The sequence below is a fragment of the Varroa destructor genome, unplaced genomic scaffold, assembly GCF_002443255.2.
Source record: "Varroa destructor unplaced genomic scaffold, Vdes_3.0 BEIS01000002.1, whole genome shotgun sequence".
Taxonomy (NCBI): domain Eukaryota; kingdom Metazoa; phylum Arthropoda; class Arachnida; order Mesostigmata; family Varroidae; genus Varroa; species Varroa destructor.
This window is the reverse complement of record NW_019211455.1, coordinates 7,456,836-7,483,476: the sequence shown is the minus strand read 5'-3', so window position 1 is coordinate 7,483,476 and position 26,641 is coordinate 7,456,836. Positions and strand designations below refer to the sequence as shown.

General features: G+C 39.7%; 1 protein-coding gene and 1 long non-coding RNA gene across 6 annotated transcripts; one reads left to right on the top strand and one right to left on the bottom strand.

Moving 5' to 3' along the window:
- Nucleotides 1-225: 225 nt before the first annotated feature.
- Nucleotides 226-13,775, bottom strand: LOC111244596 (uncharacterized). 4 transcript variants are annotated; one of them, XM_022791849.2, is made up of 19 exons: nt 13,642-13,775; nt 13,186-13,335; nt 12,810-12,996; nt 11,899-11,993; nt 11,468-11,545; nt 10,259-10,338; nt 9,758-9,907; nt 9,283-9,412; nt 7,778-7,903; nt 7,347-7,529; nt 5,692-5,780; nt 5,457-5,585; nt 4,187-4,268; nt 3,630-3,916; nt 3,038-3,152; nt 2,578-2,749; nt 2,198-2,317; nt 1,122-1,358; nt 226-651 (listed from the first exon to the last, which is right to left on the bottom strand). In XM_022791849.2, the coding sequence occupies exons 1-19, from the start codon at nt 13,765-13,767 to the stop codon at nt 539-541; spliced, it is 2,649 nt and encodes an 882-aa protein (XP_022647584.1). In that variant the 5' UTR covers nt 13,768-13,775; the 3' UTR covers nt 226-538. The 4 variants fall into 4 exon arrangements, with proteins under 4 accessions (XP_022647584.1, XP_022647585.1, XP_022647586.1 ...); XM_022791850.2 differs by having other exon boundaries at nt 3,672-3,916; XM_022791851.2 differs by lacking the exon at nt 7,778-7,903.
- Nucleotides 13,776-20,448: 6,673 nt separating this feature from the next.
- Nucleotides 20,449-23,732, top strand: LOC147757310 (uncharacterized). 2 transcript variants are annotated; one of them, XR_015320874.1, is made up of 4 exons: nt 20,449-21,345; nt 22,405-22,615; nt 23,212-23,309; nt 23,447-23,732. It is a non-coding gene; the product is annotated as an uncharacterized LOC147757310 (long non-coding RNA). The 2 variants fall into 2 exon arrangements; XR_015320873.1 differs by lacking the exon at nt 23,212-23,309.
- The last annotated feature ends 2,909 nt before the right edge of the window (nt 23,733-26,641 follow it).

Sequence of the window (26,641 nt, the reverse complement as noted above, 5' to 3'; positions counted from 1 at the left end):
ATATTAATACACAACGCTTTATTGTTATTACTATCGCTTTATCTACTTGCTTTTTTGAGCGGGTTGCTGCTATATGAATCGCGAGCTAAGTGATTGATAAGCTAGAACGTGTGTGAAGGCAACATACATGAAGTCAATTTTAGTTGCACATCAACTTTGCAAACCCTAGCAAGAATTGAACAACGAAAAGTATGTACTGTTACTTTCAATAAAGACAAGGAAGACTAAATTTATATAGCTTTTTTGTTCTTTTCGACATTCCTTTACCAGTATTATCAGATTATTATAATCTTAGAAGTACCGGTTACCAATTCATTTTATCTTAGGTCTGAGTTAAGGGCTCCTTTCTAATCTATCTTCGTAATATTTGCTTTTTCAAGTTCTTCTATCAATTCGTGCACAACTTCACGTTGAGTACTAATTAACAATCCCGTTATCTCGCAATTACTGTTACATTTCTCTTTACTCTTCTCTTAATTACCTGATTAGCAACTGCACTTAAGATGAATGTATATGGCTACTATTTTTATGCAGTTGCTTAGAAAAATAGATATCTCCTAGCAAGGGGTATGCTTTGTGCTGGTTCGCATTGCAGTGTACGCTTTTCGCCATCTTCGTTCTTTATGGTCACTTCATAAGTCTCAGGGTCCACTGAAACAAAGCAGAGTCAACTGATAAGATCAGATGAACCAATTAAACGTCTGCTGCGACGGTACGGCGCCGTTCCTACCCTACAATTGCCTTACTTACTAAACACAGTGCTCATCTAAACGGTTTTTTTTTTTAAATCAAGGCTTGCCTTTAGACATAAGCTATGCCTCTAGAATGGTGAGAACTCCCGATTACTTTTGTGCATAGTTCCTTGTTCGTGTTACCGCACTTAGAAAATTACCCTTAAGTTTCCTTCAACATTTTCAACAATTCAACAAATTAAGTAAGTTTATTTACAATAATTTTCACCTTACCTATATACTAGCATTTGCATTGCAGTGGCTCCAGCAACATGTGCGGTTACATTAAGTCGTTTATTTTGAAATCGCTATATTCTATCGAGATTATTACAATTTCATACTAGCGTATCATGCAGATAACAATATTAGAGACCCCAAAACAAAACGTACCAGCTATTTGCGGCACGTAATTGTTGTAGAGCATATCCTGCTTGCTCACCGTGCGTGTCCCTTTTACCGGCCTCATTTCTCTGCGAACCCTGTACAAAGCTCGGATGTCGGTTGGCGCAGTTAGTGACGCCTCCGACACGAAGTAGAGAGAGTTACGTGTCACGGCGGTTCCACATGATCCGAACATTTGTTGGAAATTCATAGGTTCCGCCGTTGGAATCGATGCGTTTGCTGGGCCTGAACATATTCCAAAAACCGCACATGAAATAAAATGTTTTATGGTCTTGGAAAGGGTCGTCCTGTAGACACGATTCGCTCAATGAGACTTAAAGAAGCTGGTAGTTTGTTGTTAAAGTATTGCATTCTTTACACTTATGAAGAAGAATTAGAGGCGATTCGCAATCAGATGGTATGTTGATCGCCAAAAAAAAGCCGAATAAAAGCGGCATATTGAGTGCTAGAAATTAAGTGTAACGAAATTTTTTTCGCACATTTATAGTCGTTTCTTTTTTTTGCAAACAACTTCTTGGGATAATCTATTGCTAGGCTTAGCACTAAGGATTTGCCCCCATTACTTTTAAATTTTTGTTCTTTTTTTATCTTCTTATTATCCTATTATCATCTATTAAGGTATTGATTTTTGCCAACGCTGAGATTTGAGCTAGAGTGACACAGTAATGGTCTTTTTTGAACAACGCACTTCTAGAGATGTGTATTAGCCATCCAGACCACGCCGTTCCTTTGGAACGTCAGTAAGCTCCAAAAGTCAAGTATGCAGGCTTGCGAGATTTAAGACGTTCAAGCTTTCTGACGTGAGACACTTCTGAACTGACGACATGAAATAGAATTTTATATTCATACGTAGAAATTTGGTTTGAGTAATAAAGCTTTTTTCAGCTTGAATTTCATGTCAGTTGAAATAATCCGGCTTTACTCTATCCAAATTGAACCGTAGATTATTGCACCAAATGTGATCTTTAAAAAGATGGTACGTCACAACAACTTCAAATGTGTTTCTAACTATAATGCTATGTTGCACAATTATTCAATAATTTATGCATAATCTCTAATTGTACCTATGTTTGCCGTGACGATCTGTCCTCCTTTGATTATAAGCTCCGGTTTGACTCCAAAAAATGCCGGGTGCCACAGAACGAGATCCGCGTACTTGCCTTCTTCAACACTGCCCACGTAATCTATGGAAGTAGACAGCAGACTCATTTTTAGCCGATTTATTACACAAAATGATTTATGCGTAATTTGGCGTCAATACAAGTTGACGTATGATTAGTATGCGCAGTAGTTTTCTATCTTATGTTACGCTTTTTTAGATTAGAGATGAACACCTAATAAACTCATAATTTATGCCACCACAGCCGTGCAGACATTAGCGGTTACCATCCTCCTAGAGTAAGCCCTAACAAGTAGATACAATCTGTGCTAGAATTGGACTTACCAGCTATTCCATGTGCGCGCGCTGGATTTATCGTGTATTTAGCAATGTATCTTTTGACTCGGAAATTATCACTATTTGTTTCAGCATCTTCTGGTAGAGGCCCATATTGTTCCTTCATTTTGTGGGCTGTTTGCCATGTCCGGCAAACAGTCTCTCCAATCCGGCCCATTGCCTGACAGAGTGGAGTGCACATGTCAAACTATTTACTTGGCAGTCTTAATACTTGGTAGAGTAGAATTTCCATTACTACCCCAAAAAGCATTCATGAATCCATTCTAACTGCAATGGGTTAAATATTTAATTAAAAGTTGTCACTACGAAGATTATCATAGTCTTCTTATAATATAAGAATACAATATTTTCCTGGTGCATATAACACCTTGAAATTAACGAAACGTTTAAATAGACAAACGTCTAATCAGGAGACCCATCGAAAAATTATTATAGTTAACCAATTTACCTGACTGTCGGAAGTGAACAGTGAAATGGCTCCCAAATCATGAAGTATGTCCTCAGCGGATACAGTTTCTGCACGCATGCGAGACTCTGCAAATGCTAGATCTTCCCGAATATTCCTAATGAGGAAAGAATAAGTTTTCACTAAAGGGTGCGAGTGCATTCATTTTCTTTCAAGATACAAAACAAGTTTGGTTTTTAAAAGAGACTCACGGATAACCAGTGGCCATTCCGCACTGAAACGCAAAGTAATTTCTCTTCGCTCAGTATTGGTTCCGTCGAATAAAGTCAAATAAACGTTGAGCTCTTTGGCGTCTGCCGAATAAACTTTTAAGAAACACGTACATTTCGTAATTAAACGTTTTTGTATGCGCAGCATCATGGTCGACAACGAGCAACCCTATAATAAATTTGACTCTGTGGAGACAACGTATCTACACGCTTTGTGTTCGAGTAATTTGGCGATATGATTAGTTATAATAGGGTTAGCTCAAAAGTATGGTTGTATTGACACGATCGGCACCTTTGCCAAGGTTTATGCAGGTAATAGCAGATCGAAAAAATGCTAGGTAGAGAATCATACAACGCATAGTAACCCTACTATAGTAGAATTTGCAGAAGTAATGCCGTAGACACACTTGTCCAGATGATGACAAATCATTAGCATATCAATGACTTCGTCCATAGTGTTGACGGTGTATGGCCGTGTGGGATTCGTCGATGAAGGAATGATATGCTTTTCACCGCACACACGAAGTAAATCAGGAGCGTGTCCTCCGCCAGCACCTTCTGCGTGATAGGCGTGAACGGTGCGATCACGAAAAGCCCGTAACGTATCCTCTACACAGCCCGCTTCGTTCAAGGTATCTGTATGTATCATCACCTGTGTACGATTGTGACTGTAATTCGTTAGCACGTTGAATATCGTCTTAGTTTTAGAAAACGGACTAAACAGTGACAGATAGCTCAATTTTAACTGCAATACCATCGGATGCTGGTGAAAATGATAACGCACAACCGATTTCGTAGTTTTTTGATATCATATAAAACGGTAATAAAATCATTGAAACGCATAAATAAAAATGCAATGGCATGAAACGTAATTTTTATTTGAAAGATTGGTACGATCGTCCTGTTTTCGGTCCACACATGCCTGGATGTCGTGTTTTTCGGCAACACGAAGACAGGAGTCAATAGCCGAAGGCGTTGTCCCCCAGTCCTCGTGAAGTTTTAATCTGCAATAGAAAAATCATCAGACATAAAAAGGACAGCGTCACAACAACACTGATGTTGACGGATTGTACAAATTAGCAGAATCTATTGCTAAGAATTGCATTAGTTGGCAATTTAAATGCAGTCATATCATTTCATGGAAGTGACATAATGCCATAATAATTTCGCGCAGCAAAGGACCGACATACATGACATGTAGTCTTCTCATTTAATTTTTCATGGTGCAACTCACCGGTGCTTCCAAAGTGCTGGCATGCTCTATCATAACCATTCTCCTGTATTAACCACTCAATGATTATAGTTATATTTCTAAAAACGACGTCAAGTTGTTTTGTTTCCTTGCTTTTCTCGGGTCGTATGAATTCATATATATATATATATATATATAGAATTTTATGCATAAAAAAAGCAGATTTATTTTGGAGTCCTTGCGAGAAAATTAGTTACTGTTATGGCTCAGAAGTGACCTCCAAAGAGGTGTGTGTGTCACACCATATTTCTTAAAGACTTCTACACAGAGGTCGCAAAAAGCCTCCACAAAATCCGATTAAGATCTTGTTCTCGACATAGCTTAAAATTCTAGAATTGTGCCTATCACATTCACCTATTTTGAAAAATAACAGGCTTTTTTTTGGCAAAGTTACCTATTCCAAAGGACAATTGGCTGATTTTTTTCGGGAAGAGTATTAAAATATACGGAAGGGGTTGACTTTCTTGGTATATCTCGATTTTGCGATTCAATGCGATCCGAGAAAATACTAAGGTTTCGAAATGTGTTAACTGTAACTTCCAAACGGCGAGGTCTTACCGCAGAAGCCCACTCATTTACAAACTTTTTAAGGTGAGGCCTACGGGTCAAGAGTATCGTGGTTTATCTCGCTCTTTGAAAGCATGAGACATACAACATCAAATCCGTACTTTTAATACAGTATATATACCATATGCTAAAATCCATCACAGTAATAAATGTGGAACGAAAGTAATTTATTGAAGCGACGAGTAACCGAGTAAGACCGGGTTGTAGAATGTGCCAAAATGTACAAAGTAATACAGCAAAGGTTGCTGTTTCCAGCGTTTTAGGAACCATGAAACAGCCCAGTCATACGATGTTTGCTTAGACCCAACAGCGGAAGCAAAGCCAATAAAAGGCTTGGACGTGAAATTTCAAGAATCAACAAGGAAGCACATACCCCATAGCTCCAGCTCGAATCTGGTCTTCGAGTTCGGGCGCGAGCGTCTCCGGATTTATAGAAGAACAATTTCCCTTTCCAGTAAAGCCAATATTGACAGGGAATACGTCACAACTTTCGAACATATTTCTGAAATTGATATCACGCAATTTTTTTATGCTCTAAACAAACAAAAAGGTCTTTGCTAAGGCACCTTAAATAAACTCAAAAAGTCTGCAACTGGGAGTTGCATTACCTTATATTGTTAGGTCCTGGCGTACATGTGGTGGCTCGAGTCCCTTGGGTTGGTCCAGTGCCTCCACCAATTAGCGTAGTTACTCCACTCTAAAATGTGAACAAGCTAAATGGTACTCTGATGTTCTATCTTATGTCACTGATGATTTAAGCTATCCCAGTGGAACGACGCGGCTTGCATAGAAGCAAGTTGTCTACGACTGCTTGCCAAAACAGGATTAATACAAGGGCTACCAAACAGCTTATATATGTTGCATTTGTTGCTTTTAAAACAGCATTTGACAAAATCATGAGCGTCTGCATTTCGGTTAAGTTCATCAGGGCAGGAAGTTCTTAAAAGCTCACACAGTTCACCGCTTCGATTTTGCAGGAGTACCCCCTTACAACGCACAATGGCGTAGGAAAGTAAACGCTCTGCAACAGATGACAGAAATGGCCCAGGACCATAACTTCAACACCTTGCCGCTATCAGTTCTCCTGAAAGATCTCCCAAGCACCATGATCGGTAAGCCCAAAACTGTCAAAGCGTATGTTTATGATAATTTCGATTTACGTAACAGGTCGCTTTGAGGTTCAATAGACATTGGTTAGCCTTGACCAAAATGTAACGAACCTCGCCTATAAATTAACTTGGACAAGATCGAAGCTATGCAATTCCAAAAAGTACGGCCACCAGCAGCAAATAACATCCATCACCCTTGAAATGCATGAACTATTTTTGGTTTTTAAGCCTGATTTTGTTCTGGCACGGGACTCGTTACACCGAGCGATAACAGAACACGTTAGAAAAACGCTAGTAACGATTATGTATGAAAAGTTATCTCTCTTTAAATCTGGCGATACGCTTTCTCAATAGTAACCTCGCACCAGTGGCCTTAAATGGTATCAAACTCATATAGGATAATCCCAGAGAAGTCAAAATATTTAGATTGGACCGCGTGAAGCCTCTTTTTCTCAGGAGAGCACTGGGCCTGCATACGCTCAGTTATAATGTCTACATATATTTGCTAACGGATACCCAACTATTTATCGAAAATCACCAACACCTGTTTGACTTATCAAAAACGCCAGCTTACTTAGAATCTATTCGACAACGAGAGGCACAAATGGTTGAAGTCGACCATGAATTGTTAGCCATTAGCTCTATACTGCACAAAAGGAACCACAGGCAAAGAATTCACATGTGGTGTTCCCTTGCGCAGCACATGGCTTTCATCGTACCGTATGTACTAATGAACCTCAGCCGAGAGCTGCATTTCTGTACGTCACGGAACGCCACTGTGAGGGATATCACCTAGCCTCACGTAAAAGGACGGCTCCCTTGAATAGTGTGACGTAGAGAAAAACAGCGCAGTCGTAGCTTTCTGTATTATGCATTTGGTTTTATCTCTACTTGAGCACAGCATTCTTGAAATCTTCCTACTGTTTGTAAAAATACGCACCACAGACGCTGTTACATCCATACCTCTAGTACGAATGCTCTGTGCCAGCTTCGCTGACCGAGAAATCTACGTGGAATGGTACGGACTGACACTGAACAATTCCGAATCTGTTCACGTTTTATATTTGTGAAGATAGATGGTACATGATCTCTCCTTGACGGACTAGGAACATACCAGACTAGTTTTTCCATATTTTTTACATGTTCACACTCACTTGGAGAGCTTGTTCAATGAGCTGTGGACAGATATAATGGACGTGGCAATCAATGGCGCCTGCTGTGATAATCATTCCTTCAGCTGCCACAACTTCAGTGCCCGCGCCGATCACGAGAAGAGGGTTCACATTTGGCATAATGTCTGGGTTACCCGCTTTTCCAATCCCGATGATTTGATTGTTCTGTACTCAACAGATATCGATTTATAGCATAAATAAAGCACATCAAATTTTTAGCTTCAATGAACATTGATTGCCTTAAATCAAGTAGGGATATTTTCAGAAGGTTATCAAATAATAACGCATGACATAACACTGTTATGAGCCTACATTTTATTTATTTAGATTTGAAGCCGGAGCTTGTATCACTTCGACGGTGGAGGCTCATTGTTGTAGTATCGTTCGTAGAAACCGCTTATAAAAATGATTACCTTGATACCAATATCCGCTTTGATTATTCCAGATACTGCGTCGATGATAAGGGCATTTGTCAGGACAAGGTCGAGTGTACGATCGCTATTGTACCCTACAGCCTGGCCCATGCCGTCCCTAATAACCTTGCAAATATAGGATTACCTAATTATTGTTTTCCGCCTCTCACACTAAGTTCAGCTATTTACTGCTTAAGGTTGTCACCTATACTGCTCAATGGTTAGGAAAAAAATAAACATGGCGTTACTGTAATGGTTCACATAATACGACTGTTCGATATATAGAATTTATTTTAAAAACTGGAAGCAATATAACATCATTTGCAGCAGTTCGGATTGCGTAGATTTCGACCAATGAGTTAACAAATCACGAAAACGATCTTTAAGGTTGGTAATTTGTGAGTATTCTTAACATTCTGCAATATGCAATACGTAAGGTAGTTGCGTGGACCTTCAACACTGTCACATAAACAAACTAAAGAAAATGTTTATTTATTCAGTCACACTTGTCGTAAAGTACACGTCTTGTTTGTACCAGCAAAGATAATGATATTATATTATATTCATTATATTAATACACCTACCTACAATTTTAGAATGAGGCATGAATGAATGCGGCAGTTGTAAAAAAGATGGCGCAGTTGTTTCAGAAATTTCTGACAGGCTATCAGGACTCATAGGATCAAAGGTGCAAAACGCTTTTTCAGTTTCCTGCACATTCCAAAATATCGATTATTCCATACGATACTAAATACACTTACTTGAGTCCATATATTTTGTTAAAATTCGTGTAAGGATAAGCACAATTATATTGTTAAAATGTACATTTCTTTTTATACTAGGTTAAGTGTACTTGACAGTTTAATTATCAAGATATCCATAACGCATTTCGGTGGCCATGAAGCATCGCAGAAGAAAGTCTGATTAAAAACACAGATAATGTTGTATCTTTTGTGTGTGTGCCGTGTGAGTTTCGCTAGCACTACAGCTACTGCTCTGAAAACAGCCTAGCTAATAAACAAGGCCTAATTATTATAAAAGTCTTCGAGTCCTGTGTCCTGCGAGTCTTTATTAGGCGTAAATACATTGTAACAAACATATATAGTAATTGTTTCAGGTTTCATGTTCGAGACCGCGTAAACATTACTTCAGAAAGTGGCTGCTCTCTGGTTCGAAGCAAATAGGCGTGCTCCAAGGCTCAGTTCAAAACTTAAATACTCCTAAATATACAGACAGACCCGTTACCTACTAAAACGCTGCGTGAGACAAACATCTAAAGCACGTTTCGACTTCGCAGTGCATCAAACATTTGTTCCTTTTTTTGCGTCAAGTATCACCTACGTTGAGCATTGCTTTAAACGGTTGGTTTCTAGGATAAAACAAAAAGTGTTCATGCCCGCATTCGAAACCGTGTTCTTATCGTGTAGTAATCGAACCTGTTACCATTGCACGATCGTACAGACGTAATATAAATACCTAAAGAAACAAAGCTAATTCGAAGTTACCTTGCCGCCTCCAAATTTCACTTCATCGCCATATGACCCTGTGTCCGATTCCACCTTTATAAAGAGGTTCGTATCGCCCAGTCGAACTCGGTCTCCAGCTGACGGTCCATAATTTTCTGCGTAGGCATGTCTATTATGGCAGGGAACACAAATTATCCATAGCTAGAGGTTAATGTAAAATAAAGAAATTACTAATCTTTTAAAGAAATATATTTTCATAAAGCGTAAATAAATAATAAAATGAAAATTGCGAAATTTCTAACTTCCACATTTAAACTTTTAATGGATTGGATATACATTACGTTTGCTTTTTGACTGAGCCTATTCAGTCTTTTAGATTGTCTGTTTTTGTATTCAGTTAAAAAGCAATCTGTTATTAAGGGAGAAAATTTTGAAGTGATGCCTAACAAATTCATGATTATGAACTGAACACTGTTGAAATTGAAGAAGAATTTCGAATTATATAAAAGGTCACCGTTTCATCTCTAGCGGCACGTCGATCGGTTCTCTGGCTGCCTTCTCGTTTGCGTTACGAAACCCATGCACGTGGACCGTATCCAGGGCACACGATAAACGTTCGTCGCTAAGAGGACCTAGTGAAATGTTGTTTCCTCCATAGATTCTTCTGAAGTCGATGGAAAACCCATGAAAGTACTTTTCTCTAAGACTTATTAGACCCGATAAAACCACTTGCAGTATGATCTTTTAAGAAATTATTCGCTGGTTTACTTGAAGGGTACTTCAGGATTTATTTATCATTCACTTCAGCAATATTAAAGATTTAGAAAATACCGCCGACTATATGAAGACATGTAGAGTGACATAATCGGTATCCCAACAAAAACTGCGATTGTTTTTTCTGTATCATGTAACGAAACCACGTTTACCTGGAGCTTAGTCGAAGTCAATAAATTGCTCAGAGTTCGTCATAATAAAAGTATGTTATTTTCAAAGGCAAATTGGATTTGATACTTGCTTGTTTCCGGCCAGTTCAACAAGACGGATCCTCTTCGTATCGCCTGGCTCGAATCGAACAGACATCCCGGAGGGTATGTCCTGCGGTTTAATTTAGCTTAAGCTTCTTTAGCCAACGTTAAATGATAGATAAACCAAAAAAACTACAGACATACGGGACATACCTCACCGTTAATACCAATAAACGCCTAAATGCTTGGAGTGTTACGGCCAGCGCTGGCGTTTTATCAGACCAGTCAATTACTACGATACATTTAAATCAGCGCCTATAGAGTTTAAAAAAATGTAGCCGCTGGTGTATTGTCAAACCTGAGGTCCCGCGCACTTCTGATAAAAGTATGCATATGTATTATAATTAAAATATCTGATTGGGCAGCAATTACGTGAGATGTTATGTCAGTAAGTAGTGTTTCTCCATATCGTCTTTTAGATAGAACATAGCCGCCACATTGTAGTTTTTGGTGCGTGGTGGCTAAATTATAAGAAAAATTTAAGCCCCTTGGACCCATGTTTTTTCTTGGCGCAGGTCTAGAACCAGCATACCTCGACTCTGCAGGGTCGATATAGTTGTCCAGAATCATACAGCTTTTCACGAGTGACATATATCTTGTCTGTGTTCTAGAATAACCCGTAGTATCACAAAAGCGTTCCCACATAGAGATTCGGAAAAAAAAATTTTGGCCAATTGCGTCCCTTTTAACACCAGTTCGGCCTTTAATGATAGCTATGTATAGGTAAAATCTAGGGACATTTGTCACTGTTGCCGTGAGTATGCGGCCAGCGCTGATTCAAATTTCAGTTTTACCAAATTATCACTTCGGCATTTCATATGCGCTTCATGTACACCTTCTAGTGAAGGCACCTCGTTAACGTCACACCAAAAGCCCTATGCTTCGAGACAAAGCGTTCTTTCTGATTCGTCTACTAAAGGAGAGAACAATTGTCTGCTAGGTAGTGTTTCCTAGGTAAGGCAACAGCGACAGTTCGTAGTTCGCACAGGGCACTCAGCTACGGAGGCTAACGTATTGAATAAATGTATATAAAGGTGTATCATGATCAGTATGAAGGGAAATCAAATGAATTTCTGTTAAATGCATGCATGCTCCATTTTGCGCTGGGAGCGCGCCGTCTAAAATGATAGTCAACGCCAACACTAGACGTAACACTCCATTCATTTTCATAACGTTAATCTTAATTTGTGTAAACTTACCAGGCGCATTCCATAAGCTACGGCACGGTCGAAAATAAGATTGGGATTGGCTTCGATGAACGGGAAGTGCGACCCAATCTACCGAAATAAAAAGAAGGAGGTATTGGGGTAACAACTTTTTCTATCAAATTATCAGTATTAGTTCTTTAGGTATAGCATCAAGCATTCTCTCCTAGTAAGGGGTAAATCTTGCTGACATTATCTAGGGTTTCTGTAACAAACCCACAAACACGATTTGGCAATCATATGTTAACCAGCTCCTAACGCTGAGATCTGAACCCACGATGATCGCATGCATGCCCATTACTCACCAATCTATGTCGGTCTGTACCAAAATCCACTACAGTCACAGATGTTTCAACAAATCATTGTGTACAATTAAACGGCTTATCTAGATCATTTCATTTATAGTCGAAAAGCGGTTTAAATACCTGGATAGGTCTGTCGCAGACACTGGTAACTCTTAGCTCTCGCTTAAGGCGGCCTTCGTTGAGTACAAGGGATGTATCATCGGTAAGAACCTCACCTGAAATCAATTTGTTTTGGGCATACATAGGAATTTTATTTATTTGTATAGCTATTCTTTCAATGAGACCGTTTTAGTGCCAAGTGTTCGTTTCGATACAGTAAGATATAAATATGTTAATTAATACCCTTATTGCAGACACAAAAGCCAAAAAGCAAACCGTTGCTATAGTGGATATGGTGAATATAATCGTAATGTACAGCGGTGTGTGCTTCGAATAGAAGGAGGTTATCCGCCTCAAAACGCAGGAGCTCTTTAAGGCGGATCGGAGATGTTGCCTTAAGCGCTAGAGTTAGAGATCACGGTAGGAATCTTTGCCAGTTCGCAACGGGTAGGGCGATGTTTCTTTGAGTGTAAAGCTTAGTAAAAAAACATTGGCAGGTGCACGTTACCTCTTACAGGTACTTTCATGACAGGTTACATCGAGCGGTCGGTGTCAATCATTATGGATTGACACCACCAACATCAAGTTGGGATTTTCCTAGTTACGTTCTTTGGCTACAGAAAAGCGACCACCATATTTCTGCGACAACGTTACAGAGGTTCTTTGTTAAACTTTTAGTCGATCGCGTTCTTCCCTCAAATGCCAGATGACTGGCGGCCCGTATCTACATATTATTCAACGTACGTATCAAGACTAAAAGTACGCAACCTCCTCGAGCGCACTATCGTACATTCATGCCGAAGTTATCATCGAATATTAAAAAAACAATATAAAATCTTACTGCGCATCAAATAGAAATCGTTTAGTAGACAATAGTGTCACTTGGAAGTTGAGAAACTCTTCAAACAAATAAAGTTCCTTTCATCACTAACCGGGTTTGAATATATCATGCCCATTTTCAGTGTTATCTTGCGGATTCACCGACTCCCCTTCAATCTCCGATTCCTGTAATTCTGTATCTTCTATCGAAATGCCCAACGCAGACTTTTGAATAAAGCTTCCATAGAGTGCCAAATCAAATGGCAGCCTGGCCTCGGTAATGGGATAATTAAGACACACCTGAGAATAAGAGAAAAGCATACAGCTTTGGCCAGTTTGTCAAGGTTTTGGAACTATGATGGGATTGGCTAGCTACGGGTACGCTAAACCCCCCAAGTTACCCATCATACAGTTTCGAATACGATAGAAAACAAAATAATAAAAGTATATTAAAAATTCGTGTTTTGCGAAAGTCTAAAAGCAACTTACCAATTTGGTTCCATCATCGAAGCAGGCCTCAATGGATAATTCGTGTATCATTTCTGCCACACCTGGCATAACGTGGTTTCTTCCTAGAATACGGCTCCCCCTAGCCGTCGTCTCAGCGACGCTTAGACCATCACGTGCAAATTCTTGCACCTGAACGTAACGCAATCTTCCATTAAAAAAAGCTAAAATATATGTAGTACTTGCTACATAAATGCCAGTAAATATTAAAAGCGTGCATGCTTCAATTTCGTCAAACACAGCAATTCCTAAAATGCAGTTCGCGAAATGGCTGATTTTATTTATTACCATTTTGTAAGGGGAAGTTGATGGTTTATTTTTTAAATTTAATTTCTAATACTTTGATTAGACGACTGCAAGCGCGAACTGCACACATAGCAGTTGAAGGAAAGGATGCCCATCGAAGGGTTAAAAGATCATTCACTTGAGTGTTTTTACCTGAGAGGCAATCAGCGCTACAGCTTCGGGGTGGTTTAGCTTGAGACCACGGGCTAGTCTTTTCTGGGCAACCACGCCAGCTTGATGCAATACAAGTGCGTCAAGCTCTTTATTTGTTAACCGCATTTGTGATCTTGTCCGTGAAGCTCAGTCGTGTAGTAAGCCGCTAAATGTAAATCATAAACAAAAGCTTCTAGTATGTAAGTCTCCTGAATACTTATTTAGCGACTCAGTTATGCGGTAACTTGTTTCCTATTTGTCCAGTATGATACTGTATGTCTTATAGCTAACAATGATAGGATAATTGGTTCACGAAAATTGTATGTAATGTAAGAAATACGGTATATATAGGTTTTCAAACTCCATGGGTGGGTTTATTACTATAACACGATTACCATGTTATTATCTTCTCGTGCTATTTGCGATGCAAATAGGGCTTTCGATCAATTTAGAAAAGGAAAAACAGAAGCGTTAACCTGATATTAATGCGCAAGTATTAGAACACCCTGTTTTCAAATATTCTTCCAGAATATAGTCAAGGGTTTCCCTACGAATAAAATTTGAACCATCCGAGAGACCTATTATACGTCACTGTTCTGGAACTGTCTGAATTATTTTCGGCTTTGTTACGTTTGCGATACTATAACCAATGAGCTAGCAACCTTTGTTTGATGTACTCGTTGACATAATTCTAGCATGCAGCGTAAGTCAGTTTATCGTAATGAAGAAATACGTAGTTCCAATGGGCAAAACAAGCGTAACAGACGTCAACTTGCCAAACCTATTACGACGAATGCTCTGTAAACGCTACCGAGCAAGTGAATCCCCAATATACGCCCCAATTTACATTAAAAACCACACTCTATTTCGAATTTAAGACCATAAACGTCCAACAGTGCTTATTAATTAAATATTCATTTTTATTTGTTTTATGTTTATATTTGTGTTTGAATGAGCAAAAAAGCCTAGCTTAATAAATTACGAATGTGATGGCCTAAATAACTAATAGTTTCCATAGAAGGATTTCATCTTGATGGGCATTTCGATGCGCTTCCGGTCTCTATCTCGATGTTAGTAAATCGACAACTCATGTATATCTCTATTACAACAGTGCGTATCTTGCCAATTTACCGTATCTCACTACGATTAAGCTACTGTCTTACACTAGCGACTTACTCCTTGCAGAAGGTTAAAAGGAGGTCTCGATCGGAACAGCAGTACTTCAGGGCATACAGCCACGACCCAATCAAATGTAAATCCCGATGTCCATCTAACCAATAACACAACAGTCAACACGATTTCCACAATTTTGTGTTACCATACGGGTTTAGATCCAAAGAAGTGCCGTTTTTGCCGCAGATGAGTTAGTCAAGCAGCTCTTGCAGTGGTTTAAGTTAAAGGGAGCTTGATAAAATGGAAGCCAATGTGCCTACACTTCCAAAGACGCTAAAGAACAGCGAAAATGAACGCTGACGACCCCCAAATATTGACGCTGACTGCTGATATGATTCGTTCCAAAGATATGTCGCCGTTGTAACTATGACGGACACGACGCTAACTTGTAAAATTATATTTGGACACTGTTTAAAGCTTTCAGTCAAACTATCAAGATCTTGTGGGCAGACTGCCAGTTGAAAGCAGGCTGTAGTAGGAATAAGCGGCATATTTTACTGCCCTGTGATATCGCAATGGTGATTGCCAGGGCACATAACCTTGCCGTTTCGTGATCACAGATCGTAGAAATAACAAAGCACAATAGACATTATAGTATTGGCGAATGGTAAATGTTCAGTTCTTGTTGAAATTATGAGAATAATACAATAAGATAGTTGCAATTTCTACAATTGGAACCGATGGGGAAATATTCTTGCAATAATAACAAACAATAGAAAATTTCTTCAGCTCAAAGTAAGTTTGATACAACACACAACAAGCCATGACGGTGTTAAAAACGCAGTAACACGTGCTTTAGAAAGTATCTAACTCATTGTTTGTACTTTGCGAAGGCGACTAGGACATACAGAAATAACTATACGTCATGACCGACGCCTACGTCGTAGCGCGGATGTAACCGTAACGCAAAGCATATCCTAATTCTCGAATACTGACCAACTTCGACTAGTGAACACGACTTCTTAAGCTGTGATTAGTGTCATCATAGCCTCCTAATAATATCATTCCGATTTCAAGAAATGTCAAACCCGATGAAAGGGCGGAACTGAATGACAAGAAAGAAACATCGATACATTCATTCGACGTGGCAGGATGCAAAAAGCTAAATGGAACGTGGGCATAATAGGGCATTGATTATTTGATAGAATTTCAGCATAGACAAGATCTGGCAAAGGCCTATTTTGGAAACAGTTATTCTATCTAAAAATCACAGCCTCTCATGTCATAGGCTTAAGCATCATTTTCTCTCAGACTATAAATTTAAGCAGAAATCATAAATTAAAAATAAGGCAGACCTTTTATTACTCGTTTCGAATCATTGCCTCAGGGTTATCTTCAAGGTTTAGAAATGAATTAGTTGTCATTTGGGGGCCGTAAACATTTTGAAACGCCGACCTCGGCTGCCCTAACCACTAGACGTGAATCTATGGCACAAACTTGCAGTTTACAACAAAAGTCTGTTTTCACCTGTGTCTAACCATGTGCCACAAAATAATGTATCAATTAAATAAATAAACGAAACTGTGTTTAGTCACCACCAAGGCATATCGTGATGACGTTCTGTACTAGTACAGACGGCGTGTCTTGAAATCATCTTAGCCTCTTTTATTCAGAACAATGATAGCGACCCGGTAAAAATCACTGAATCGTTGAACGGTGATTTGATGTTAAAAAAGGCTCTTTGTGTTTCCGCTTGCAAACAATATCATTGAGCAAATAGCTTAAGTTACGGCATCGCATAATTATGAATTAGGCGTCCTGCCCGACCGTAGCGCCATGGCAATCGTATTCAGCGCGTAAAACTTTTCTATTTATTTTGTCGTAGCAGAAATTCTGCTGCGAAATGTTATCTACTCTTTAGGTTTGTGGAAGGATGAAGGTTCGGAGATGTGATTTATCATCAATCATACTTGGCCTACGTCGTCCTTACGTAGGTTATTGTTAATATATGCCTTGATCTCACAGATATTTAGACAAGACATAATCTTTCTCTCGGGACCTACTGTATACATGTTTAGCTGTCATAGCCAAAAAATTTTGTATGTATGAATAAACTGACCTAAACGAAGGTAAGTGACGAACCTCGGCATACTTTTTTACGAACTTCAAATAGTGTGTGAAATTCAGTTTAAATGGATGTGTGAAACATTCCTTTCCTTTAAACTATGACGACTTACCGTCTATTCGCTTTTTTGAGGCTCTTTATTCTATAGGGATTCGTACATACTGCGCTGTTGCACGAATGACTGAATCCGCCTAAACAATGGTCATCTATGTAGCGACCAGTAACATAGCTAATCAAAAGAAGCACAAAGGGGCATTTTTTCTATACAGCGTCGGCAGATCGATAACTGGCCCATACAAATCCTCTCATGGATTATGTTATTATTGCACGCTGTCGATATAAAACTATGGAGGGCTAATTCCCATTGTAATTGAAACAACGAAAGTACAGGGCTTGTGTAGTACTGAAAAAGTAAGAACACAGTTAAGAATGTGACTCGCGAGTTCGAGTAAAGCGTTTCTCGAAAAATAATACAAGTTACCTGATGATTCTTCTGAGGTTAAGAACAAGCAGCTTCGATTGAACAGTTACAGCGCTTGTAGCACAGAGAAGCCACGAGGCCACTGGCTCAATTTATATTAGTTGAAATTATCGGACGTCGTCCTATTTCTCTACCCTGTTTCAAACAACAAGTTATATCTCAATAGAGATATACCAAGACCGAATGTTTAGTACTGTTGCATAAAGGCTCCACTATGCCTATCGCTCAGCCATGATAATGAGAGTTATATATCTTTTGAAGACTGTATCATCCAATATGTCTTTAATCTTCACTTTGATTTTTTTGCAAGCATTTTAATTAGTGATACAAATTTTCGCAGAGTCCTGAGCCATAGTTGCTAAGCTCCAGCTAGACAAATGGACCTAACCTAAGACTGCAATGTACCGCCAAATACTTATTTAACCAAAGATGAACCGGCAACATTACGCTTAACCGAGCAATCGGTTGAAGTTTGTGATCAGCTGGACGGTACAAGTACGCTAGTTAACTAGTAAACATAGTCCGGTTAAAATTAGACCACTAAAAGACGTAGAGGCTTTTAGAGATATTTCAAGCTTCTAAGTTATATAGGCAAGTGTTCTTCCGGTTCAGAGTAGCTTTCCATTTACGTTTAGGCAAGTCAATAAGCTTTTGTTATTTGTTTTTTTTTTGCCAAATGGCCAACATATTGGAAAATCTTCTCTTTCGATTTCGTCAACATTTCATAGTGACTTTAGGTTCGATAAATACATATTTCTAGAGACAAAAGCTAATTAGCCCAGTTATATTTATTACGCTTTCTAATACCTTTATAGCTTCGATGCATAGACATATATGATAATTATTTGCCTTCTAGACAAACCTTAGGCAATCCTCGGCGAACTCAAAGAGCTGAGTAGAAGAGCGTTCTTTTGAGCACAAGATGCCACCACGCACCACTTTTCATTACTATTTTGAACTATATCGTCTTTACCGCATATGTAACATTTACACATGCTTATCTCGACGGACTTTTTGTTTTTAGTAAAAAGCGAACAACAAGGAAAGAGAAAATGTCGCGGTTATAATAGCAAACACGTCTTTTAGGCCTGACCTCAGGCCATCCGAACAAATCAATCATGAGGCGAAGTAAATGAGCACGCACAAAACTAAGCAAGCTAAGTAATAAACATCGACGGTAAGAAGTGACTGACAAGGATAATTAAATCGTAGCACTTTATAGACCCTAGGGCACTTCAAAATGGCGCCGTCGAAAGCAAATTGATCTCGAAATTTTGAAGCCTCGAAGGCATCGATCGGACAGCAGTCTATCATGGCTCTGTCTGCGTTCATACTAACTGGTTTTCAAATTCGTGGGGTCGGCTTAGTTTAATTAGACAAAAAGTTACCATTGAATTAACGTATTTACGTACGTAGCTTAGATTCTTTTTGAAATACAATGGTTAGTGGTACTGTTTTCAAACTATACTGGGTTTCGCACCATAAGGCAGGCCTTAAAGTCTAGGTGAGAGGTAGTATGAATGTTATTGTTGTGTGTTATAATGGGACGTGGCATTGACTAGACGAAAATAACGGATAGTGTAGGCGGCCAAAGCCCACACGAACAGCGTCAGAGCTAAAAATGCAGCCTGAAATGTTGTGCTTTTGTCGGTATAAAGGGGTGGCCAATGTCCTATATATTTGTAAATAAAATACAAGTATACGTGAGCTGCTTTTCTTTGTGTTAGAACTCGTCAACACAGGTAGTTATATCACACCATGGTACTACACATAAAATTGATAAATAAACAAATAGAATTAATTTTCAGATATCGCTGGCAAAAAATTACGTGCTGAAATGCATATCATTCATATACATATACACGTATATTTTGTTGATGCTCTGATAAATTTTGTAAATGTAGCGTTTCTATTATAACTAAAATGAGTGGTCGATTGAGCGATGGCTGACTGCATCGCTACCGCAAACACAATTGTTTTTTCGTACGCCTTTTACCAAATGTTCTCCAGTTTATAAGTTGCACGATATTAACAAAGAAGAACTTGTTCAGTTCCGTACTCATATACAGTAGCCGGCCATTTGATCGATGTCAATTGTATTATGTGTATTACATATAATTTCATTTATCTTCTACCTTATTCAAACTATATAGCGGGTCATGGCTTAAAAAAACTATAATTATATGTCAATTTGCTCGAAATGTAAACGGTCGATAGAAAAAAGGGTCGTCGTTTCGTCTACGCTTACGTGGTTCATCTGCTTAGTCATTTTCTCGAGCTGCACTTCATCCTGCAGCTGTGTGTCACCAAAAAGAGGTCGACTACTTCACAACTTGGCTTATATTTTTGTCACATTTACAAACGGAATCTATTTTGCCATCGACAGATTACGGTATAGTTACCTTCTCTCTATGATCTCTGTTTACATGATCTAACTAAAGAGACTACTGATGGGTGAAAAGTTGGTACTCGAAGACATTTCTCCGAAGCACAACGCTACCGATTCGATATGTCACAACATGGATTCGCTAGAAGACCTAGGAGGGCGGATACTAGGGCCAAATGTTACGCCGGAAAATGACACTGAAGAAAAGCGTTAAGTTTTGTTGTATCGCTATAATAAGCTCAATCATACTGGAGTGCTGCCAAGAAGCCTCCTGTTGGCGTGGGGTTGTTGTTTGCAATGAAGGCTGTACCAATAGAAGTAGCAGATGCTATAGTTGAACTATTCGACTATGTTGGATATCGGATATGAAATAAGAAGCGTAGACTTAGTACGGAAACAATATTGCTGATCACCAAAAAAAAATTACGGATCTATCGAACGAATGGCATTTAGATAAATGCCGATTACAGTTCGACCTGTATAAATGGATGTTATCGAAGGATAACTGTAGCCTCGTTTTCCATCCTTTTTATATTTTCTCTTTTTCAGGAGTCGCTGCTAGCGGAAATCTTTTATGCACATTCCAGCCAAGTAGTGCATCGTGTCCGCGTCGAGCCGTCAGCTACTTTGCCTTATCGTTACGCGTTTACTTACGTTTCTTGTCAGTTTCCTAATGATTTTGATTGTATTCGCTTTGTTCAGCTGCCACCTTTCATGCCATCCTTGCAGCGTTTGTTCCAAGTTCCTTGTTCATAAAGCTACTGTCCAAATACCTTTTTTCTTTCATGCACTAGGGAATGCCTTTTTAGCAATAACTGTTAAGGAAATAGTCATCAAGTAATCAAGGGGAATAGTTCTAAAATCTCTGTTTAACCAACTCTTTTTCCAGGCTATCTTCTTGCATGTTACTTTACTGCGTAATTTTCCACCACTGGGGTTAATGCTCTACACAGTCCAACATTCGTTTTGCCATTCGTTTAAAATTGTTTTCATTATTTTTTTTCAGCAGCTGGTTTGGAGTGTCACACTTTGCGTTCTACGACTGGACCAGGGTTGAATCTATTTGATGTGACCCAAGTGTGGGGTCCGACATCAACGGTCGGCCTTGGTTGGTCCGTTGAGACCACTGATTGGTAATGCTCAACTCCTCCTTCATACATCACTCCGTGCGAGTACGGATCTTCTTTTCATGGTACTACCTTTTGGTAGGAGGATGTGGTACACGCCATTGAACTAACTGGCCAAAATCATCTGGTTGGAGCTCTCACCACGCCAGACGGGCTAGGGGCGGAACGTAAAACTGCGTACTCGCTCACCTTGTGAAGTAGCATCGTCTTTCGCGACTGTAAATCTATCTTCGCTAGTCTTATGTTTTCTTTAATTATTCATTTGGCAAGCATACGGCCACTTTCTAACGATGCCTGGATAAACAGATATGCCGTGCAAAGCCTTGGAGGCCATCTGCTGGTGAGACCGTGATGTCTACTCACGTGTACGTAATCCAGTGCAGAGCAGACTGACAGCGTGTGAAAGGCGTCATTCTCTGCCTAGTCAACAGAGATTATAAATTTCCAAACGGGCTTTTCCCACTCTGAGTAGGTATGTACGCCTGAAAGATACTGTGTTTGATGAAAAATTGTGTCAAGAAAAAGGAAAGCTTGCCTCCGGGTATTTCTGGCCAAGTCTTAATATAAAATCTCATATTTTTGGTACTAGATCCGGCAAATCGGTTTGCAAAGCGACCCTTTCTCGTTGGTATTTTTTTTTTATTAAATCATCCCTTATATCCTCTATAGGGTCTTCTTATACCTTTGGTTTTTCTCTCGCTTCAACATCGTACACGATTGTTTTCGCTAGGGCCAGAGCCGCCTTCATGCTGTCCGTTCGCTATGCTCAAGTTTACTTTAGCGGAAGGATTTCCCTAAGCCTTCCATGAAAACGGTTCACCACGAATTTTGAACATTTGTGTCTTTGAAAATAGAGTGTTGAAGTTTAGTCTTTAAGAGTATCTGTTAGCCAATTATCCTTGGTTAGTTCAGTAGTTAGTCCCTTGCCTATAAGCGTCGCCAGCCTGGAACGAATATTCGTTAGTAATGTAGTTTCAGCTGTAGATCAGTCTAATTCCGTTCGGCGTTGAACTTCAGTTGTACTTCTTTTGTCCTTATCGTTAGCACCCCTAAGACTACCTAGTTCAAAGTTAAATGCGCTAATTTCTTTCTCAACCACCTTTCACTTCAAGTGTACATACCTACTTTGTTCAGGTTATCACTATTATTATTAATTATTCTTATTTTTTTTGTTATTTATTACTAAGTTATTACTAAGCTCCGTTAGCAGCTTCCAGTACTGCCAGCTAGATCAGTCCTATGGCTCTGACGCCTTCGGCCTTCGACGCATCATGTAGTAGCGTTTGAAAAAGACCTTCACTATTCTTGTTCAGTGACGTCAAGCCTCTCGTCCGACCTTTTTTCGTTCCAGCTTGCCCAGTTGCTTTTCCCATGTTTTTTTTCCATGGGAATCAATCCATACTCGTTCCTGAATTGCCCTGACTTCCTAAAAAATTAACTTTTCCACCCCTTGTGGTTGTTTTGGCGTGCGCATATTTATTATTTTTATTAGTTCTCTCATTTTTATTCACGCCGGTTGATTGGGTTTCAGCATATTAACTGCTTCTTGAGATCATCAGTGGTGCTCTGTTACCGTGTGTGATCCACGAATTCAGCTAAAAACAGCGGTATCACAATTATATGGCGACCCACAACCTGAAAACCTGCTGTCGTCCTGGGTTCTTGCGGTTTGCCCCTTTGTATCTCCTGGATATCGAAGATTCGTCACCCAAATCAACGTTTCGAGCTCCAGGTCTACAAACGTAAGTCAATTGCAAGTCGAACTGGGAGTGACATTTATCTAAATGTCTCCATGCGCAGTGCCTTGCAAAATCAACATAGGGTCAAGGTTGGTTATCTGTATGGCCGGTGTCATACGCTAGAAGGAAATCGCATAAGTACGCCCAAATTTTATTACTGCACTGAGTTCTTCGGAGTTTTTTTTAAACCTAACTCTCATGTGCTGTTGTTGATTTCGAATGTGATGGCACCTACGGTCGATGGGGTTTATTTCTTCCGTTTTTTCGGCCTTTTCTCCTCATATCATCTAAAGCTTGGGTTCCTTTTCCACGCAGTCTGTGTGGCTTTTCCGAGCCAGAAATAATGCTGTAAACCCGAAGAATACTAAAGTCACTGTTTAATCCGCGGTACACTCTCTGTGCAAAAAGAGCAAAGGAAAAGCCGTAAATATTCCTCGGACCGGCTTCCTGTATAGCAAGTATAAGATCTTATGGTTTTTATGAAAGACGATTCTAAATGCATGCCACCTCTCTTAAAGCAATGTAGGGCTTTCTTCCCGGCGGTTACTTCTGGTCCACCAGTATCATACTAACTAAACCTGTATTCCACCTCTCTTAAGTTTCACTCTTTAACAGCTCGACTTTGCATTGACAAGTATAAGGACATATGGACAGGAGCGCAATTCTTTGCCACTTCTTACGGGCTTTGTCCATTACGGTAAAATTTCCTTCATCTATATTTTGCTTTTCAAAACGTCTACATCCCTTTACTTGCTTGCGTTACCTTCCGTGTAGTGTTCACCTTGATAGGGTTTACAATGATTGTCGTTTCTTACTATTCTGGATACGAAGCAGGTAAAGGATCGGAAATCTTTGAACCATTCGGCGGAACTGTACCTCATAACACTCAAGTACGCTCAAGCAGCTCAACTGAACCCCTTACGAACAGTGCTGAGGTACTGAAGTGCAGCTGAAATCTCGGCGACTTCGCTGTAGTCGGCGCGTCATATCCGACGCAGCAAACTGCTACTGGAAAAAAAATCAATCCAACCCTTGACACTGCTGCTTTATTTAAATAAACATCGCAAAGATGACGCAAGTATGGCTTAGCGTCAGCACCTGATGTTCTCATGGTCTATCATCAACCCATTCGGTAAACCTAGGCAGTTTTATATATACGATAACATAAAGATGATAAATACCCACGTTCTTCATTTGATATTTGATTTAAATTTCTCTCATGTTAATCACACGCATTGAATGTTGCAAACATATGCACTCATCCACTAAATGTGTTTACCGTCTAAAACTTTTCGGTGCACAAGCAATTCGGCTTGCGCTACTAATGTCTGTTATTAAGTAGATGTTACCTTTCATAAGACGGACAAGGCTAGTTCTGCTAAAACGATGAGCACACGATATCCGTTGTGGAAAAACTACTATGCGAAATTTTCGGTTTGTCAGATTATTTTATTCACTGTTTGTACGAAAAAAGCTGCGGTCTTTTCTTCCTAATTTATGTCTTGGGTCTGTTGAACGGGATTGTCGTCTTAACGGGGATACTGTCAATTTTTAATGAGGGTAAACTAAAAAACTTTAGTGCCCTTACGAAAAAAAAAACACGAAATAGAGACCATCAGTCTGACAGATATGCCACAGACTTATGTTTGTATTTGGTAAACATGTTTGTATCACTATTATAGATAACTGTAAGCAATGGCAACGAAAAAAACGATAGATTATAAATGTCGGACCAAAAAAACAGTGTCTGCCCTCATCGTGCGGCTGATTTCGCCCAGTAAAAAATCATCATATGGTATCTTTCCCCGTATGAAACTCAACGAAACCTAATATTAATTATATCGTATTGATTCAGCAACTTCCTATCGTTGCAACCTTGGACTCAAAAATTCCTATACTACTATATAGGAATTCAACGTAGTATAACTAAACTCTAGCTTACGATTGTTTGGACAACTTTGCCGTCATTCTTGCTATAGTGTGACCATCTGTTAAGTACGTACGTACATACGTATAACTATATACCTAGAATCGCTAATTTTGACCTTAGAAAACGCGATTAGTGAGTCTTCAAAAAATCATCATCGTGAAGTTTTTGTTTACTCTCTGTTGAGTTTTAGCGCGAGTCGACTACCAAACCTCAGCTCGAGCTTACCCCTAAGCTTGGGTCCGAGTCTGCAAGGAACTAGTTCTACAAGAACTAGAGCCTGTTATTGAAGCTTAACTCTAGCATACAACGGAACTGGTGTATGAACCCAGTACTACTAAGCTCTAGTAACACTGAACATCCCCATGGCCAGCTATTATTTGCGTCAAGTAATAAAAAATTTCTTCCTCTAAGTCGATCCAACCATTTTTGGGTGTCCTCTACTAGATCCTGTAATTTAGACACCAATCGGCCGGCCCGTATAGAAGACTATCACGCCTGCCAGCTGTCCGGAATTAATTTCCGTTCGTTTCTTTTTGAGCCAGTAAGTACATTTTCCCATTTCCCTTCATTCCCTTTTCCGGATACTATGAGTGCGTCTCAGCAGAAGACCAATAGTGTGCGCATTCTTACTATCCTATACGACTGTGTGATGCACAGCACTGCTGTCTTTTGACCGTTATGTTGTTCCTTCCCAGTTTTAAAATCCACAGACCTCCTTAGCTAAACTGAGGCACCGAAAAGAGCTACTGACTCTACGACGAACACGAGAAGTCCGAACTTGCCGATTCCTCTAGGACTGTTTTGACATGAAGTTCTCTCCTGATACACCAGATACATCCAGACTCCTAGATACCTTGTCTTATATACAGCCTTATCATTTCGATCCATTAACAAAGAGTTTTTCAGCCTGTCATTGCTTCCCTTATGTAGTGATCCGTACTATCTACCCAAGGTCTCAAATTATTCCATGATTAACCTGTTTCTCTGGCTGAGCTCTAGAATGTTCCTCTGTAGTCTTCCACTGCTACACCAAAAAATATTTTATTTTTGTCCCAGGATATCTTATCTTTTCTTAAGTTCTGTAATAGCAGCTTTTATTGAACTCTGCGTGTTTCCATGTTGTTTTCGTAGATTCTTAAGGAGCTTGAGTGCATCGTTTATTCTTTCAAAAGCTTCATCAAAGTTTTTCGGCGGGTCAGCTATCAAAACCCTTAAGGACTCCATCTTGTTTTGCTTTCTCGGCTTCTTTCCTTCTGGGATCTGCAGAAATATGCTCAGCGTTTACGGAGATCCCAAAGCTGTTTCCTTCCTTGCTAACTTTCCCCTTCTCGTGCGTAGCTGTGCTCGCTCTGCTCTTCTCTTATGGTATCTGACTCGCTACCCAAGTCTACTTTTATGGCGTTTTTTTGTGCTATTTCCTGCAACCTCCTAGGAAGTGCGAGCAGCCCATGTAAATAGTACATGAATTTCTGGCCCTGCACGCCTTTCAGCTTTCGGGGGCTTACCTTAACCCTCACGACAAGCGCCATGCACCGGGGACCTTAATATCGATCCCCTCCTTCTGTAGGAGTCCACCCTGCAGTTTTCCGCTAAGCTTCTATTAAGAAAAAAGTCGGATACTCCCTAATCAAAGCATCTCTAAGGAGAAAAGTTCCGTCGTCAGCAGACGTTAGCCTGGCAAGTTGCCCATGGTACGAGGGTTTTAAGAGCTGATCGTTTATACAACTTCCGTCTTGTGCACGAGGTGCACTGCTAAAAAGTTAAGAGCTATCGTGTGATCCTAGAGGACTTGGCGGCAATTTCAATGTAGGCTTTTTATAAGCATGCACAAGGGCGTATATTAGAAGTCAGGTTGCGTGGAAAGTCGCCCGAGGTATCGAAATAACGGGGTGAAACCGAAGAGCTAGCTGGTACGTAGACTTACGTACACATTATTAGTATCGACGTTCCGTTGAAAGTTCGGACAAACGAAGTGCGTCAAACTCACTTAAGAAGTTGTTTAACAATCCAGCACCACAAGAGTTCACCTCGACGGCCAAGATGCTATTTTGATATACCTACATAATTACGACGGAGCCTCAACTAAAGCCCACCGATGA